Consider the following 17,581-nt stretch of genomic DNA (forward strand, 5'->3'; position numbering starts at 1 on the left):
TCTGAACAACGATGAAGAAAATTGCACAACCATTCTGACTGGGCCCACTACAAATTTATGTTATAGAATCTCAACTGAACCTTTACTGTCACCAAGCAATCCTACTCAACCTCCCTTATCAACTCTCACTCTCCACAATGACCCTTCCAAACTTTCTCATTCCTCCTCAAATCTCCCATGCCTTCCCCTACCCCCACTCTCCCAAGTGAGAGTCTTGCCTCATATTTTACAGAAAAATGTAAAGCCCTTTCATAGTGAGCTCTCCTCCCCTCTTTCTCAGCTCTCCTCTCTCGGATACCCTCTACCATTTTCTCTTTGCCTGATGAAGTGGTCTTACTCCTTACCAAGACTGACTGCTCACCAAGATTGACTCCTCTGCTTGTTCGAGTAATTCCATTCTCTCCCCCCTCTTCCAACAATGCCCCCTCTGTCTTCTCTCTTTCACTTATTCTCAATCTTTCCCTCTCTACTGACTCATTCCCCATAGCCTACAAACATACCCTCATCTCCCCCATCCTGGAAAAAAACTCATGTGATTCTTACATTCCTTCTTTCCTTTTTGGAATTATAAAGATTTTATTTATTTTGAGTTTTACAATTTTCCCCCTAATCTTACTTCCCTCCCCTCACCCCCCCCACAGAAGGCAGTTTGCCAGTCTTTACATTGTTTCCATGGTATACATTGATTCAAATTGAATATGATGAGAGAGAAATCATATCTTTAAGGAAGAAACAAAGTATAAGAGATAGCAAGATCAGACAATAAGATATCTGTTTTTTCTAAATTAAAGGTAATAGTCCTTGGTCTTTGTTCAAACTCAACAATTCTTTCTCTGGATACAGATGGTATTCTCCATTGCAGACAGCCCCAAAGTATCCCTGGTTGTTACACTGATGGAATGAATGAGTTCATCAAGGTTGATCATCACCCCCATGTTGCTGTTAGGTTTCTTACATTATTTCTAACTAAATTCTGATATCCCTTCTCCCCTTTCTAGTTAAACTTCTTTAAAAGGCCAGTGACCATAGGTGCCTTCACTTCTCTTCTCACTTTCTTCTTAACCCCTTATAACCTGACTTCCATCTTTCATTCCACAGACAGGGCTCTCTTCAAGGTACCAGTGAACTCTTAGTTGACTAATCCAACAATCAATCTCATTCTCCTGAATCTCTGTGTGACCTTTGACACTGTGAACCACTCCTCTTCTTGAGATTCTCCTCTTTTGAGGTTTTAGGACATAATTTCTCTCCTGGTTCTCCTCCTCCTATATGACCTTTCCTTTTCTGATCCTTTGTTTAACCAGATCACGTCCTCTAACCATGTTCCTCCAGGCTCTCTCCTGGGCCCTCTGCTCTTCTCTCTCCATGTTAGTTCACTGGGTGATCTCATCAGCTCTCTTGAATTTAATTCCCATCTCCATACTGATGATTCTCAAATCTACCTGTGCTACCTTCATCTCTCTTCTGTTCTACAATCTCATCTCCAATTGCTTCACATGGATCTTGAACTACATGATCAGTAGTCATCTTAAACGCAGTTTGCCATTATCTTTCCTCATGAATCCTCCTCGCCTCTGTAGAGGACAGCACCCTCCCCCCCAATTTCCTGGATTCATAATGGAGGAGTGATTCTGGACTCTCTCGCTGGATTCTCTCTCACTCCCCACATTCATTTAAGCTATTGTCAAGGTCAGTCAATTTTACTTCTGCAACGTCTCTCAAATACACTCCTTTCTGTCCTCCGACACTGTCATAGCCCCACCTTCACCTCTCTTCCAGGCTCCCATCCCTTCACACATTCATTGTGCAGGAACCTGCTTATGGGTCAGCCTGCCTTAGATCTCTCCCCACTCCAGTCCTTTCTCCATTCAATCACCAAATGATGTCCCTAAAGCACAGGTCCAACCATATCACACACACACACACACACACACACACACACACACACACACACACACACACACACTCCTCTTGAATAAACTCCAGTATCTCCCTATCTCCTCCAGGAACAAATACAAAATATTCTATTTGACCTTCAAATCCCTTCCACACCTGGTCCCTGCCTACCTTTCCAGGCTTCCCACTTCTTTTTCCCCTCCATATACTCTGTGATCCAGTGACACTGGCCTTCAGGAACAAGCCCTCCATCCCACATTTCCAGTCATTCTCTCTGACTGTCCTGCAAACCTGGAGCACTCCCATCCCATCCCTACCCCTGACTCTTGACCTCCCTGGCTTCTTTCAAGTCCCAACTAAAATCCCCCTTCTCCAGAAAGACTTCCCACCATTTCAAACCATGGTTGTCCCCTAATTATCTCCTATGTATCCTGTTGAAAACATGCTTTATAGTTATCTGTATGCTTGGTGGTTTCCCCATTAAATTGGAAGTTCCTTGAGGGCAGCACTGTCTTTTGCCTCTTTTTTGCCCCCCCCCAACATTTTTCAGATTTATAATAAGCACTTAATAAATATTGATTGGTGGATTGCTCTCACATTAATTCTTTTCATGCAATCTAGGTTTTAGTCAAAATGGTATCATTTTCTTATGTCTCCCTAAAGTCAACACTCATCTCAGGCTTCCAGGCCTTCTTCCACCCTACCTTTCAATCTCTTACTTGCCTAAAACCCCTGCCCCTCCTACAAAGAAACTTGTCCTCATCTCCCAGATTCTTAACACTTTTCTCCTTCCTCAGATTATCTTACAATAACTTATGTGTAACTTAGATCCTCCCATAGACAGCATGAGATAGAAGGATTTGAGATATAAGGTAGATGAGAGATCTGCCCAGCTCCCCACCCTGTGACTTACATAGCACAGAACCCCAACCGTTTATTAAATTGAATACCATTGTTGGGGAGGGATATGAGTACTCCTTTGAAGTCAGAAAGGAAAAATGAGCTCCCCACCCTCCTCCTAGGTGGAAAAAACAGATTCTGGAGAACAAGAGGAAGTTTTCCTCCTTTATTGACATTCATTATTGACAGCTGGACCCAGATAATTAAGTCAGGGAGCTTGCCAGGGAAAGGGTCAGGATTTAGGAGAGGAGTCAGAACCTCGGGGAGTGGGAAAGAACAGGTCAATAGGAGGGCATCAACCCAAAACTGAAGCCCCAACCTTTCATTGATACCAACCCAAGAGCCAGAGGAAAGTCAGATCAAAGACTAGAGTCTTTGCCTAAAGTCAGATCAAGAGATGACAAAACCCCCAATACACACACACACACACACACACACACACACATACACAACACACACAAACATTGTCTTCCATGATAAGGATTCAAGGGTCCTGGGGTGCCTAAGATCTTTTCCTTCCAAAACCTCCACGAAGCTGCAGGGTCATCTGAATGGTGCACAGTGGGCTGAGGTCATATTCTCCCAAGTGGTCATTTTCTTGCATGAGCTTTTCCTCAAAGATGAGATTGAACTGGTTCACTCGGACTGACTCCCTTTCCTGCACCATCTTCTTGAGCTGGGACACTGTCTGGCTCAGCTGGATGCGGTAGGTGTTGGTATGATTGTCGTTCCGCACCAGGATGTCCATGGACCGGTCTTGCTCCACCATCAGCAGCAGGACATCTCCAGTCTTCAAATTGTGCTGACAGAGGCGTTTGCAGTTTAGCAGCACCTCCCCATTGTTTGTGGCCAGCTTCTGGGAGTACGCTGGTACATTGATCTGCTTGGCAATCCGTTTCTTCAATTCTAAGACAGTGATCTTGCTGTCTGCCTTCAATGTGTGCTCCTCAGTGAGCATCTTCACCTTCAGTTGCAGACTCTGCAAGAGGAGCCAGATAATACTTGAGATTCAAGCCCTGTGAGAAAGGAGACACCCCCTTTCACCAAGAAAACTGAGACTTGGGGAAAATAAGAAAGTTGGGAAGTAGGCGAGTTCTATGGAAAGAATAGTGGATTTGGAGTCAGCTGAGTCCTAGTCCTGCCTTTGTCACTTACTACCTAAGTGATCTCAAGTGATAGGGACAGATGGGGGTGCAATGAGTAAAGAGTCCAGAAGTCTTGAATTCAAATTCAGTCTCAGTGATCTTGGGGTAAAAGCTCTCTCAGCCTCAATTTCCACATCTGTAACATAGTGCCTACTGCTTTGTACAGTACTTTGTAAACCTCAATGCCTCTATCAGGATGAACAATTGTTGCTATTATTCAGCCCCTTAACCTCACTAGCTCCAGTCTCCTCTCCTGAAAGATAGAAAGGTTGGGCTAGGTAGTCCCTAGGGCTTCTCCCAGCCAGCCCCAAATGTAAAAGCCCTGTGATCACATCGTCACATAAAGTGAAAGCAAGCTATCTCTGTCTGTCTGTCTCTCTTTCAATCTCTCTCTCTCTCTGTGTGTTTCTGTCTCTGTCTCTCTCTCTCTCTGTCTCTGTCTCTCTGTTTCTCTGTGTGTGTGTCAGTCTCTCTGTGTCTCTGTCTCTCTCTCTCTCTCTCACACACACACACACACAAAACACAACACACCACACACACACTGCCACATCTTGCCTAGTAGTTGTCCCTTCCTTTCTATGAATTGGACATCAGCAGAGTGGCAAGGGAGGTGGTCTGGGAGCTCAGTAGCTTTGGCGTGAGGGGCTCAGGGTTCAAATCCCACTTCCAGTCCTTTCTACCTGTATGACTTTTCTCAAATCATTTTGGGTCTCTAGGTCACCCGTTTCCTCATCCATAAAATAAAGGGGTTGGACTGGGTGGGTTCTAAGGTCCAAGACGGCATTCAGTAATAACCTGTATCAGATCAGATCCAATCCTAACCTAGCCTAGCCCAGCCCAGGTTAGCTATACCTAATCTATTCTATTCTATTAAATCTAGGGGGGAGAGAGAGAGAGAGAGAGAGAGAGAGAGAGAGAGAGAGACAAAGATGGAGGAGGGGAGAAGGAAAAAGAAAGAGGAGAAAGACAGAAAGAGAGATAGAGACCCATAGAGAAACAGAGACAGAGAAAGAGAGAGAGAAAAATTGGGGGGAAGAAGGGAAAAGAAAGAAGAAAAGAAAGAAGGGAGAGGAAGTGAGGAGGAAGGGGGAAGTGAAGGGAGAGAGGAGAGGAAGAGAAAGAGAAAGAAGGAGAGGCAGAGGCAGAGAGATAAGGAGAAGAGGAGAGGAGAGAGAAGAGAAAAACAGAAAGTGAGGGGAGTAATCTTAGTGGCTATCTCTATACCTCTCAGGTAACAGGTGCAGTGAAAAATGCTGGTTTGGGAGTCAAAAGTCTTGAGTTCTAATCCTATCCTAACTACTTAGTACCTTTGTGACTTATAGCAATAAAGTCTAAATCTGAGTCTCCTATGCTGTAATATGTGGTTAATGTAGATAACCTCTAAAGTCCTTTCCTGAACACTGGAGAGGAATCTCTACACTACTTGTCTATTCATGGATGTCAATTGAGAAGGGATGTCAGAAGTCACTGAGTCTAATTCTGTTTTTCAGGTGAAGAAACTGAGCTGGTGCCCAAGGTCCCTCAGCACCATCCTTCCTCAGCAGAAAGGGGGAAGGTAGAGCGAGTGAGCAAGTGAGAGAGAGAGAGAGACAGACAGACAGACAGACAGACAGACAGAGACAGAGAGAGAGACAGAGAGAGAAGAAGGAGGAGGAGGAGGTGAAGAAGAAGAAGGAGAAGGAGGAGGAGGAGGAGGAGGAGGAGAAGAAGAAGGGAAGAGAGAGGGGAAAAGAGGAGAGAAGAATAAGAGAGAGAAAAGAGAAAGTGAAGGGTCAAGCATTCTTATCCCCCCTTTATTATGAGAAAACAAAAGATCAGATTCAGAGAAAACTAAAAAGACCTGAGTAAAGTGAGGCAAGATAAAGAAAGTAGACTTCAACATTAGAAAAAAAGAATATTGCCTTAGATTCAGATGGATTGCAATGAACACTGTGGTCCCTGGAGAACAGGGGAAGCACACCTCACTAATCTTGAGATCAGAGTGGGAGATGGAAGTGGTAGACCTCTCAGACTCAGTTGACCTTTCAGTCTATTTTGCCTATCTGTTGTTACCTGTGAGAAGCGAGGAGGAACACGTCAGGAAAGGGGTGTCATATAAGGGGATAAGGAGGGAACCAAAAGATTGCAGAAGAGAGGGAGAGAAAGAGAGAGGAAGAGAGAAAGAAAAATTGGGGGAAAAGAGGAGGGAGAAGAGAGAGGGGAGAGGAAGTGAGGAGGAAGAGAGGGGGAAGTGAAGGGAGAGGGAAGAAGGAGAGAAAGAGGAGAGGCAGAGGCAGAGAGATGAGGAGAAGAGGAGAGGAGAGAGAGGGGGAAGGAGAAAAGGAAACTGAGTCCCAGAAGGCGGAGTGACCTGGGGTTCCCACCTTACCATGGCTGCAGGTCTTGGAAAAGGTAGTTCTGCTCAGGTAGGAGTTCAGGGTTTTGGGTACAGCTTTCTTTCTGTGTCCCAGCTCTGTCACCAACTCTGTCATATCCAATGACTGGCTCCTTTTATGTCTTTCCTCCTACCCACCTCACCCAGTCAGCACCAACTTAAACCCTACCAAAGGGGAGGAGTCAGAGACAAACTGGAAAAATGAAACTCTACTTTCCAAATAGAAAATGTCTTCAGTTTCACTTTCCTTTCTGACTCCCTCAGAGGCAGAAACAAAACTCAGATGAAGGAGTGGAAATCATTAAGTTGCCCCATATGTCAGTCTTCCTGGAAGGGACTTCTGGTGGTAACCCAGGGCCCCAGAATGGCTCAGGGATCACCCACCCCTCAATGCAGGATTTCCATCGTTGGATCTCCATCTGTCTGCCCTAGCCATGGCACATTTAGAGAAAAAGGAACTGAATTCTGATGCAGTCTTGCTTACTCTTATTATTTGTCCTTCTGTCTCAAAAAAGACCATGACATCAGGGAGATGATGCCATGACAAGCAAATGAATTGGATTTGAATGACTCTAATGCTATGTCACCAGCCTCACTCTCTCCTCCAGAGCCATCTGGGTCCAGTGCCCAGATATGGATGAGAATGATGGAGATGGCCCGAGATCTGAGGCAATCAAGGTTAAGTGACTTGCTCAAGGTCACACAGCTGGTAGATGTCAAAGTATCTGAGACCAGATTTGACTCAGTTCTTTGACTTCAAGGTAGGTGCTCTACCCACTGCTCTACCTAGCTGCCTCTAACTAACCATGTAATCTCTGGCAAGAGATCACTGCTGTGACCTCAGTTTCATCACCTGTAAAAATGAAAACATTGATTCCTAGGGTCCCTTCCTGTGCTAAATCTAGGATAAATGAACAAAGGGGAAAGGCACTGATTTATACTAAGTCTTGGGTCATCCTAACTTTGCAGTTTATTATGTATGTGACTTGGAATGTGAGTCACTTAAATGAGGAAGTTAGACTAGATGAGGAAGTTAAACTAAAGTGCCAACTCTGAATTTCTGAGTCTATGGTAGTTCGAATAGCCATTTGCCATTTGCTACAATATATACAACTATGTCTATGACTTCTAAGTAATAACGAGCTACCATTTATATAGTAATTACACTACACTGAATGCTACAAATATGATCTCATTTGATGCTCAAAACGACTTTGTTTTATTACTTCCCATTTTACAGATGAAGAAACTGAGGCAAACAGATTAAGAGATCTGCCCAGGGTCAGACAGTTAGGAAGCAACTGAAGCTGGATTTTGAACTTAAGGCTTCCAAACTCTACTGTGACACCTAGTTGCCCTGTACTTAAGTCACTCTTCCTCAGTTTCTTCCACTATAAGAAACATGTTTTTAGACAGACCAATGTGAGAATTTATTTTGCTGGAGCCCCTCCTAGAATCTTAAAACCTGGATTTGGAGTCTAAAGACCTGAGTTCAAATCTCACTCTTCCCAGTTTGTACCTGCCAGATCTCAGGCAAGACACACTTTTTCTGATTCTCAATTTCCTCATTTGTATATTGACTAGTTGACCCTTTTGGTCCCTTCTAGAGCTAAATCTATGATGAATGACTAAATGATTTCTCATTTACTACTATGCTGGGACCTGGATCTGAGGTTAGAAAACCCAGATTCAAATTCTAACTTTGTCCTTTATGCCACATGTGACCTCAGGGTGTCCATCCCTGGACCTCAGTTTCTTCATCTGTAAAATAAGGAGAATGGTTAATGGTTGTGAAGGTATCTTCCAGGTCTGATCTGGGATGTTATGGTCCTGTGAGCCCAAATGTACAACCATCATTCAGGAAACATGACCCCACCACTACACTCACCACTTTCTGAGAAGTAGAAACTAGTTCCCACTGGCCCCCTCTCATCTCCCCATCCCCCTCTCCCACAGTTTAGCACACAGGGACCCTTAATGTAACTGTAAAAAATAAGGTGCAGAAAAGAGAAGTCAGGAAATATTGATTTGTTTTTTAGCAAAGGACCTTGTAAAGACCCTGGTATCTTATTTCTCTATGAAGTGGGGAGCTGTAAGGGCAGTCTGGCTACTGACAGTTCACAATGTATTCAAGGCATGGAACAACTTCACTGATTAGTACCCCTGTGGTTCTAACAGAGGGTGAGTTGCTCAGGGTCACCTAGAAAAGAGACTTGGTCAGGGAAGGATATTTTTCCTCTCTTCTTGCCACCATCGGTCATTGTGTAGTACAGCTACTCTGGGAGAGTAAGCCTTACATAGAAGGGGCTTACCATTCCCACAACGTGTCCAATATAACAGGCAAACCAATCAAGCTGAAGGGACCCATGAGCTGGAGGCCAAGAACCCTGAAAATTGTAGAGTCACTCAGCTGATATCCATCATGAACCTTTGGAGAATAGGGTTCTGCCATTCCCACCTACAACCAGGTCCACTGTTGGGCAAATAAATTAATGGATCACTTAGGCCACCAACTCTGCTGTCAGCCCAGCCCCCACAGACATCATCTAAGGAGCAAGTCTAGTACAGATGAAACTCATCTACTGCCCTTCCTTACTTACCTAAACTTACCTGCTTAGCAACCTGAGGTCCTGAAGACCAGAAAAGAAAGGTCTTGGGGAAGAAGCTAAGTGGTGCATTGGATAGTCAGGAGGACCTGAGTTCAAATCCAGGTGGAGACACTTGTTTACTGTGTGACCTTGGGCAAGTCACTTAACAGTGATGACCTTCAATCCCCCCCCCCCCAAAAAAAGTCTTCCTTTTATACTTGCATAGTCCAGCAAAACAAATTCTCACATTGACCTGTCTAAAAACATGTTTCTTCCTGCATTTTCAATTCACCACCTCTACAGTAAGAGATGAATGTCATATCTCATCTTCATTCCTTTAGATTGGGAGTTCTAAAGTGTTTCATATTATATTTCCTCGATAAGGCCACTTCTGCTCACTTCACATTGCATCAGTTCATAGAGGTCTTCCCAGCTTTCTCTGAAACTGTCGATTTTGTCATTTTTCAAAATCTGTTTAGCTGTACCCCAATGGGTGGTCACCCCCTTCAGTTTCCAAATTGGAGCTACCATGAAACAGACTGTTAGAATTATTTTTGAATCTGAGAGTGGGGTGGTTATAGGTTATACTAGGTTATAGGCCCAGGGGTAGGATAACTGGGTCAAAGGTTTTGTTTAGTAGTTTTCTGGGCATGGTTCCAAATTAATTTCTAGAATGACTGAGTCAATTCATCACTCCACCAACAGAGACTTATGTGCCTGTTTTCCCATAGTCATTTTCCTTTCTTATCATCTTTGCCAAAGTGAAAGGTATGAGGTAGAACCTCAAAGTTGCTGTAATTACATTTCTATAATTAGTAATAATTTTAAGCATTTTTTCCCACTGGGTTGATGATAGATTGGATTTCTTCAACTGAAAACTACCTCTTCATATCTTTTGACCCTTTATCAATTCCTGAATCATTCTCAGTATTAGAAATTGGTATCAGTTCCTTATATATTTTGGATTTAAGACCTTTATTAGAAAAATCCCCCCAGTTACCTGTTTCTCCTCTCTTTTTACTACAAGAGATGAGCCTCCATATATAAACTGTTCAATTAATTTTATATTATCAATAGCATTTTGACTTCTCTATCATGTGTTTGGAAATGAATTCTTCCACCAATCATAGACCTGAAGAGTACTCTCTTCCTTTCTCCTATATAGGTGGCACAATGGATAGCCCACTAGCCTTGGAGTGAGAAAGATTTGTCTTCATGAGTTCAATTCTGACCTCAGACACTTATTAGCTAGATGACCTTGGACAAGTCACTTAACCTTTTTGCCTCAGTTTCCTCATCTGTAAATTAACTTAAATGAACTAAGAAGAAAATAGCAACCCACCCCCCCAACTATCTTTGCCAAGGAAAATCTCAAATGGGGTCACAGAAAGTTGAATACAACTGGAAATGACTAAACAACCAGATTTTTTATGTCTAAGCCATGTATCCATTAGGAGTTTATCTTAGTATTTGGCAAAAGGTGCTAGTCTCTTCTTTTCCTTGTTAAATCTCTATCCAAGTTTTAAAAAAAAGGAATCTGGGGTAAAATTCAAATATTAAATTTCCAAAAACTTTTTCTCTTACTGATTCATATTCTCACCACTCTTCAAAAACATATTTTTTTTTACTTTTGAATTAAGTTCCCCTCTCTCAGTTTCTAACCACACAGTGAGACATCCCTAAAATCATGGTAGATGATCTTTCAGAGGTGCTTCAAGTGACATAGAAACCAAGTGAATAGGCATGTGGTTTCCAAATGTAAGCCATGGTGGTTCTGTGGTCATGTGGGATGAATTTCTTCCCATTCATGTACCATCTCCCACCTGCCAACAGAAGAATGAAAAATGAGATGTGCTTGGACAAGTTTTTGGAATCAAGGTTCCTGGCTTCCCTAGACAGTGAGGGGAATATAAAGAGGGTCATGAGTTAGGGTATGTGGGCATCCTCAGCCAGCTGTCTAAAGTTTCTGCCCAATATCTATTCATTTCTTTCTATGATCAGGTCAGCTGTTGTTATGCTCATCTCCATGATCCTCTCCTCCAGCCAAAGGCAATTTACTGGTCATTATACCACTCTCCAGCTGTTGACCAATTCAGAGAACTGAAGCACCAGTGCATCCATCTCCTCCATCTGTCCTGGGGTCCCCTGAGATTCTCTACTGAAATCTCTTTCAAGTCCACCAGAAACCAGAAGGACCTTTGGTTAGTCTTTTGATCTCCTCTCCCTTGGTAATATTTCAGGAAGACAGATGATACAATCATATAATCAATAAACATTTTAAGCGTTATGATATGCCACACACTAAGAAGACAAATATGAAAGTCACCCAGTCTCTGTCCATAAAGAGGAAACATACAGCATGGGCTAAAGGAAGGAATGACAGTGATGAGAGGAATCTAGAAAGGTTTCCTGTGGAAGGTAGCAATAGAATTAAACCTTGATGGATGTGGCTAAGGGATCTAAGAGGTAGAGAAAGATGAAAAACATTTCAGATATGAGGGGCAACCAGTACAGAGACAAGAGAATGGAATAACCCATTCAGGGAACAACTAGGTCATTTGGCTGAAACAAAGAATGTAGTAAAGGAAATCAGACTGAGAAAGTAATCTGGAGTCAGACTGTGCAGGGTTTGAATATCAGAGTAATTCATCACTTCAGTTCAATTGTTTTCAATCATGTCCGATTCTTTGTGATCCCATTGAGGGTTTGTTTGGGTTTTTTTTTTTTCAGATACTGGATTAGTTAGCTATTTCCTTCTCCAGCTCATTTCACAGAAGAGTAAATTAACGTAAACAGGGTACAGTGACTTGCCCAGGGTGACACAGCTAGGATGTGTTTGAGGGCAGATTTAAACTCGGGAATCAGGAGTCTTTCTGATTTGGGCCCAATGCCCTATTCACTATGGCACCACCTAACTACCTGAGACAGAAGATAACCTGTGTATAGGTACTATATCCAGTTTTCAGAATAACAAATAGGACAATTTGGCTTAAGTGTTTGAGGGCAAGTGATATATAATCATTCTGGAAAGACAAATTGCACAATATACATGTAAATGGAAAAAACTACAAAATAAAATGGGATGCTATATAATTACAGTGACCAAGAAAGTTCACCTTGGAAAAGACTTGAAAAAACATCCAATTCTCTTTTTGCCTAGTGGAGGACTATTGGGATGTGATGCCCCAACCCTGTCAGACAACACTGATATGTTGATTGCTTTTTTCTCTCTTCATTCCTCTTCCTGTTTTAAAAAATCTTTTGATGAGACCAGCTAGGGAGTTCAGTAGAGCAATGGCCTCAGGGTCAGGAGGACCAGAGTTCAAATCTAACTTCAGACACCTAATACTTACTAGCTGTGTGAACTTGGACAAGTCACTTAACCCCATTGCCTCAATCAAAAATAAAAAACGAAATAAAATAAAAGACCAACAACTAAAAAATGAAAAATCCTTTGTTTAAGGGATGGTTCACTGGATAGGAGAGTACCTAAAGGACATGTTTTGCAATTAGGTGATGTAAAGATAAAAAGAACAAAATTTGTTATCAAACTTTATTTAATTTGTTCTTAATTATATATAAAAAATCATTTTAACATTCATTTTTTAAACTTTTGAGTTCCAAATTCTTTCCCTTCCTCTCTTCCCTCCCCCCCTCCTTGAGAAGGCAAGCAATTTGATAAAAAATTATACATGTGCAATCATATAAAGCATAGTTCCACATTAGCTATGATGAAAAAGAAAACAGAACAAAAAAGGAAGGAGGGAAGAAGGGAGGAAGGGAGAGAAGGAGGGAGGGAGGGAGAGTGGGAGGGAAGGAGAAAGAAGACAAAAGAAAGAAAGAAAGAAAGAAAGAAAGAAAGAAAGAAAGAAAGAAAGAAAGAAAGAAAGAGAAAGGAGGGAAAGGTAGGAGATAGAAGGAAGGAAAAGAAAGAAAAGAAAGAGAAAAAAGAAGGAAGGAAGGAAGAAACAGAAAACAGAAAAGAAGGAAGAAAGAAAGGAAAATAGGAAAGAAGGAAAGAGGGAGAGAGGAGGGAAGGTGAAAGAAGAAAAAGAAAGAGAAAAGAGAGAGGAAGAGAGAGAAGGAGAAAGGAAGGAAAAGAAAGGAAAGAAAGGAAGGAAGAGAGAGAGAGGAAGAAAGAAAGAAAGAAAGAAAGAAAGAAAGAAAGAAAGAAAGAAAGAAAGAAAGAAAGGAAGGAAAGAAGGAAAGAAGACAAGGAAATAAAAAGAAAGAAAGAGAAAGGAGGGAGGGGAGGAGAGAGAAGGAAAGAAGGAAAAGAAAGAAGAAAGAAAGAAAGAAAGAAAGAACGAAAGAAAGAAAGAAAGAACGAAAGAAAGAAAGAAAAAGGGAGGGAGGGAGGAAGGGAGGAAGGGAGGAAAGGAGGAAGGAAGGAAGGAAGGAAGGAAGGAAGGAAGGAAGGAAGGAAGGAAGGAAGGAAGGAAGGAAGGGAGGGAGGGAGGGAGGGAGGGAGGGAGGAAGGAAGGAAAAATGTCTGCTTCAATCTGCTCTCAAGCACTCTGTGAACTCGGATAGCATTTCCTCTCCAGGAATTGTCTTGGATCACTATATTGCTAAGAATCGTTCACAGCTGATCTTTATACAGTGTTTCTGTTACTGTGTACAATGTTCTGATTCTGCTCACTCTACTCTGCATCAGTTAATAATCAAGACAATTTTTATACCAAAAAAATAAAAAGTCTGGAGCCAGATTATGAACTTTCAATGTCAAACAGGAATTAATATTTTATCCTAGAGCAATAGAGAGCCACTGAGATTTTTTTTTAAACATCGGAATAAAACAGACTAATTTTGTAGAATTATTTGTTTCAGCTCCTTGGACCTCAGTTTCTTTTTGCTATACAATTTGACTAAATATCTTTGATAAGAATGAATTGTATCCTAGCAGGGTTCCTGAACTTTGGTAACAGCCCCACAGAATTCTCCCTAGAGCAATTATTATTATCATCCCAAGGATAGGCCGATAGTTGTCTCCTAGGAAATCCAGACTGTAAACCTGTGAGTGTATGTTGCAGAAGCAACCCAAAAGAAACACTGCATGTAAAATGAACAGGTTAAACTAGCTGACTTCCAAAGATCCCTTCCAACCCTAAATCTCTGGCTCAAAGACTGAAAAAAGGAGTCCAGAGTTGTATATTAGAATGAGATCCCTTCCAACCCTAAATCTCTGGCTCAAAGACTGAAAAAAAGGAGTCCAGAGTTGTATATTAGAATGAGATCCCTTCCAACCCTAAATCTCTGGCTCAAAGACTGAAAAAAGGAGTCCAGAGTTGTATATTAGAATGAGATCCCTTCCAACCCTAAATCTCTGGCTCAAAGACTGAAAAAAGGAGTCCAGAGTTGTATAGAAGAAAGTACATCAAAAGACCAAGGAGACTAGGGTATGAGAAGGGCTGGGCTGCAGAGAATGGGGGATGTGGGGAGGCGACTGTGGAAGTATCTAGGGGCACAGTCTCTGTTTTCTATTGGCATTCATGAAGGCCCGACGCCAGGAGGAGAGAGATTATCCAAGTTCTGGGAACCAAGCCTGAGGAGGCTTGGGAGCGCAGACCCCCAAGTCGCTGAACTAGCCCTCACAGCAATGTGGCTGACTGCCCAATACATCCCTCCCTGATGAACCAGGACCCCCTCCTCCTTTCTCCAGCTTCCTTTCTCACCATTGCCTTCCTATGGGAATTGGAGGCAGGGAAGAGAGAGTCAGAAGACACCTGTTCCCAGGCCTGGAGATTTCAATCACTGAATCTGGAAGGGGGAGTCTTACTAGACCAGCTGACCTGAGCAACATCTGGAGACTAAAGATTAGAGAGTCCCAGAGACATCCGTGGGAAAAAGTACCCACCACCTGGGGGGAGGGGCACTCCTCACCCCCCCCCCCCAGCTGTTCTCTGGATCCTTTCTCTTCTGGGCTCCAGTCCAATGGCAGTTAACCCCTTCAGCAGTTAATATAAGTTACAGTGTATTAAATGGGTAATTAAAAAAGAAATTTTAATTGGGACCCCAATGTACACCTTTCACTTTGGGGCAAATCTAAAGAAAAAATAAGCAAAATTTTTATTTAAAAGTCAACAATTTGGGGCGGCTAGGTGGCACAGTAGATACAGCATCGGCCCTGGAGTCAGGAGGACCTGAGTTCAAATCCAGCCTCAGACATTTATAAATTACCTAGTTGTGTGGCCTTGGGCAAGCCACTTAACCCCATTGCCTTGCAAAAAAAAAAAAAAAATCAACAGCATTGGGTCCAGAACATACAGGCTTTGGGGCCAGGTCTCAGATTTCAGTTCAGGAGCTCCAAGGGTAGAAGAGCCACTAGGGAGGAAAACAGGGTCTTGCCTTCTCCTAATCAGTCCTCGTCAGTTTAGCTCAGGATAGGGAAGGCCGGAAAGCCCATATTAGGGTTTTTTTGAGGTCAAACCAATGTAAAACACAGGCCAGATAGAGGGAAGGGCAAGGGCAGGGAACTGGCCTGAGATTCCTGGGATAGATCCCTCAATATAATGTAAAATCCTTGAGAACAGACACTGTTACAGGGAAAGTCTTCTACATTTGAAGACTATAGACCAGAATCTGACACATGAATGCCAAGGTACAATTGAATGAATGGAGGAAAGGAAGGCAGTTGAGGGTTTGGGGCTCTGAGATCTGGACTGGGCTAGCCTGAACTTCAGATGCTGGTCATGGAGCTGAGACCTGGGCTCATGACTCAGAGACAGGAACTAGGCAATCCAGTCTGAGCTGAGTTCCAGATCCAGGTAGGAAAGATGGGGCTTCCTGTTCTCAGAGAGTGTCTTGAAGCCTCTTCTTAGAAATCAGCCACAAATTAAATCAGTCACCTTTCACCATCCCTAAGGGTATCTCCAAGGGAAAAACCCTTATCCAGAGAAGGGCTAACGCCAGGGGTTTCCCAGACCTCCCCTAGTGCAGAGAGTTCTGGGTTAAAAGCCCAGACATCATCTATTTTGAGCTGGAAGGGATTTTGAAGACCATCAAGCCAAGCCTCATCATTTTACAGAAGAAACTGAAGGATAGAATGGTTGAAGGACTTGCCTGGGTTCATAGTCACAGAGCTGGAAAGTCAGTGGGTCCAAATCCTAGGCTTTTCCCACAATAGACTGCGAGCTAGTTAAAAGTAAGGATTATCTTTTGTCTGGTGTGGCACCAGCACTTACCCATTGCCTGGTATACAGTAGGTGTTTAATAAATGGTTATGATGGGTTCCAAAGTGCCTGTCACTTACCAAGCCAGTGACCCTAGGCAAGAAACTTAACCTCCCCAAGCTAGTTTTCTTGTCTGTAAAACAGTGGTGATAATAACATAAACTCAAATTCCTACACACACACACACACACACACACACACACACACACACACACATAGAGGTTTTGTTGTAGACCTCGAAAGTCAATTCATCTTTTAGTACTTCAGACAACTTTTTAAGCCTCATTGAGGAAAGGAGTTTGCTGGACAAGGGAAATCACAAATTAGTAATTACATACATGTATGGATATGATATCTCTGCCATATGTGTGCAGTGATAGAGATACATAGAGAGAAGAGGGAGGGGAAGAGAGGGAGGAGAGAGACAGACAGACAGAGACAGAGAGAGGAGAGAGAGACAGAGGGAGAGAGAGCTTAGGGAACAGCTTCCTAATTGCTCATTGTGGCTCCAGCACCTAACAATGAATCATCTGAAATGTGTCTAGAAAAGTACAACAGAGCCATAGAACCAGAGAGTCAGAAGGGAGGTCAGCAACCAGCCCATAGTCCAAAGGAACCCCTCACTCAGCCTCCTTTCTCTACTAGAAATGTAGGTAGGAGACAGATGCCTAAGTGTAAAGAGTCTTCAATGCCATATTGAGTTTGTATTTGACCCTACAGGCAATAGGGAGCCACTGAGTGTTGTTAAACTGGAGTGTGCTCATACCTGCCCTTTAGGACAACTGTTTTGGCACCTGTGAGGAGACTGGATCAGAAAGAAGTGAAACTGGAAACAGAAACTGTTGAGGTCATTTCCCAATAGAGAAGTAGTCAAAGGATATGAACAAATAGTTCCCCAAAAAATTGCAAATTGCTAACAGCACCTGAAAGAAGGGTCACTAGTGAGTTGTGAACTGATCCAACCATTCTGGAGAACACTTTGGAACTATAACCAAAGGGCTATAAAACTACATAACCTTTGATCCAGCAATACCACTATTAGGCTAAGTATCCCAAAGATATCATAAAAAAGGGGGAAAGACCCACATGTACAAGAATATTCATAACAGTTCCTTTTTTTGTGACAAAGAATTGGAAAATGAGGGTTATGATCATCCTCTGGGGAATGACTAGACAAATTGTGGCATATGGATGTGATGGAATACTATTGTCCTTAAGAAATCATGATGGGGGCAGCTAGGTAGTGCAGTGGTTACAGCACCAGCCCTGGAGTCAGGAGTCCCTGAGTTCAAATCCGAAATCAGACACTTAATAATTACCTAGCTGTGTGGCCTTGGGTAAGCCACATAACCCCATTTGTCTTGCAAAAACTAAAAAACAAAAACAAAAACAAAAACAAAACAAAAACAAAAACAAAAAAAAATCATGAGCAAGTGGATTTCAGAAAAATCTAGAAAAAGTTATGTGAAGTGATACTGTATAAAGTGAGCAGAATCAGGAGACTAT

The 17,581-nt window shown here is 42.6% G+C and overlaps 1 protein-coding gene across 1 annotated transcript; it reads right to left on the reverse strand.

The window, feature by feature from the left end:
- Positions 1-640: 640 nt before the first annotated feature.
- Positions 641-6,472, reverse strand: ISG15 (ISG15 ubiquitin like modifier). The gene is made up of 2 exons (XM_074218793.1): positions 6,310-6,472; positions 641-3,775 (listed from the first exon to the last, which is right to left on the reverse strand). The coding sequence occupies exons 1-2, from the start codon at positions 6,310-6,312 to the stop codon at positions 3,299-3,301; spliced, it is 480 nt and encodes a 159-aa protein (XP_074074894.1). The 5' UTR covers positions 6,313-6,472; the 3' UTR covers positions 641-3,298.
- Positions 6,473-17,581: the final 11,109 nt, after the last annotated feature.

This window comes from Macrotis lagotis, chromosome 1 (assembly GCF_037893015.1).
Source record: "Macrotis lagotis isolate mMagLag1 chromosome 1, bilby.v1.9.chrom.fasta, whole genome shotgun sequence".
Lineage (NCBI taxonomy): Eukaryota > Metazoa > Chordata > Mammalia > Peramelemorphia > Peramelidae > Macrotis > Macrotis lagotis.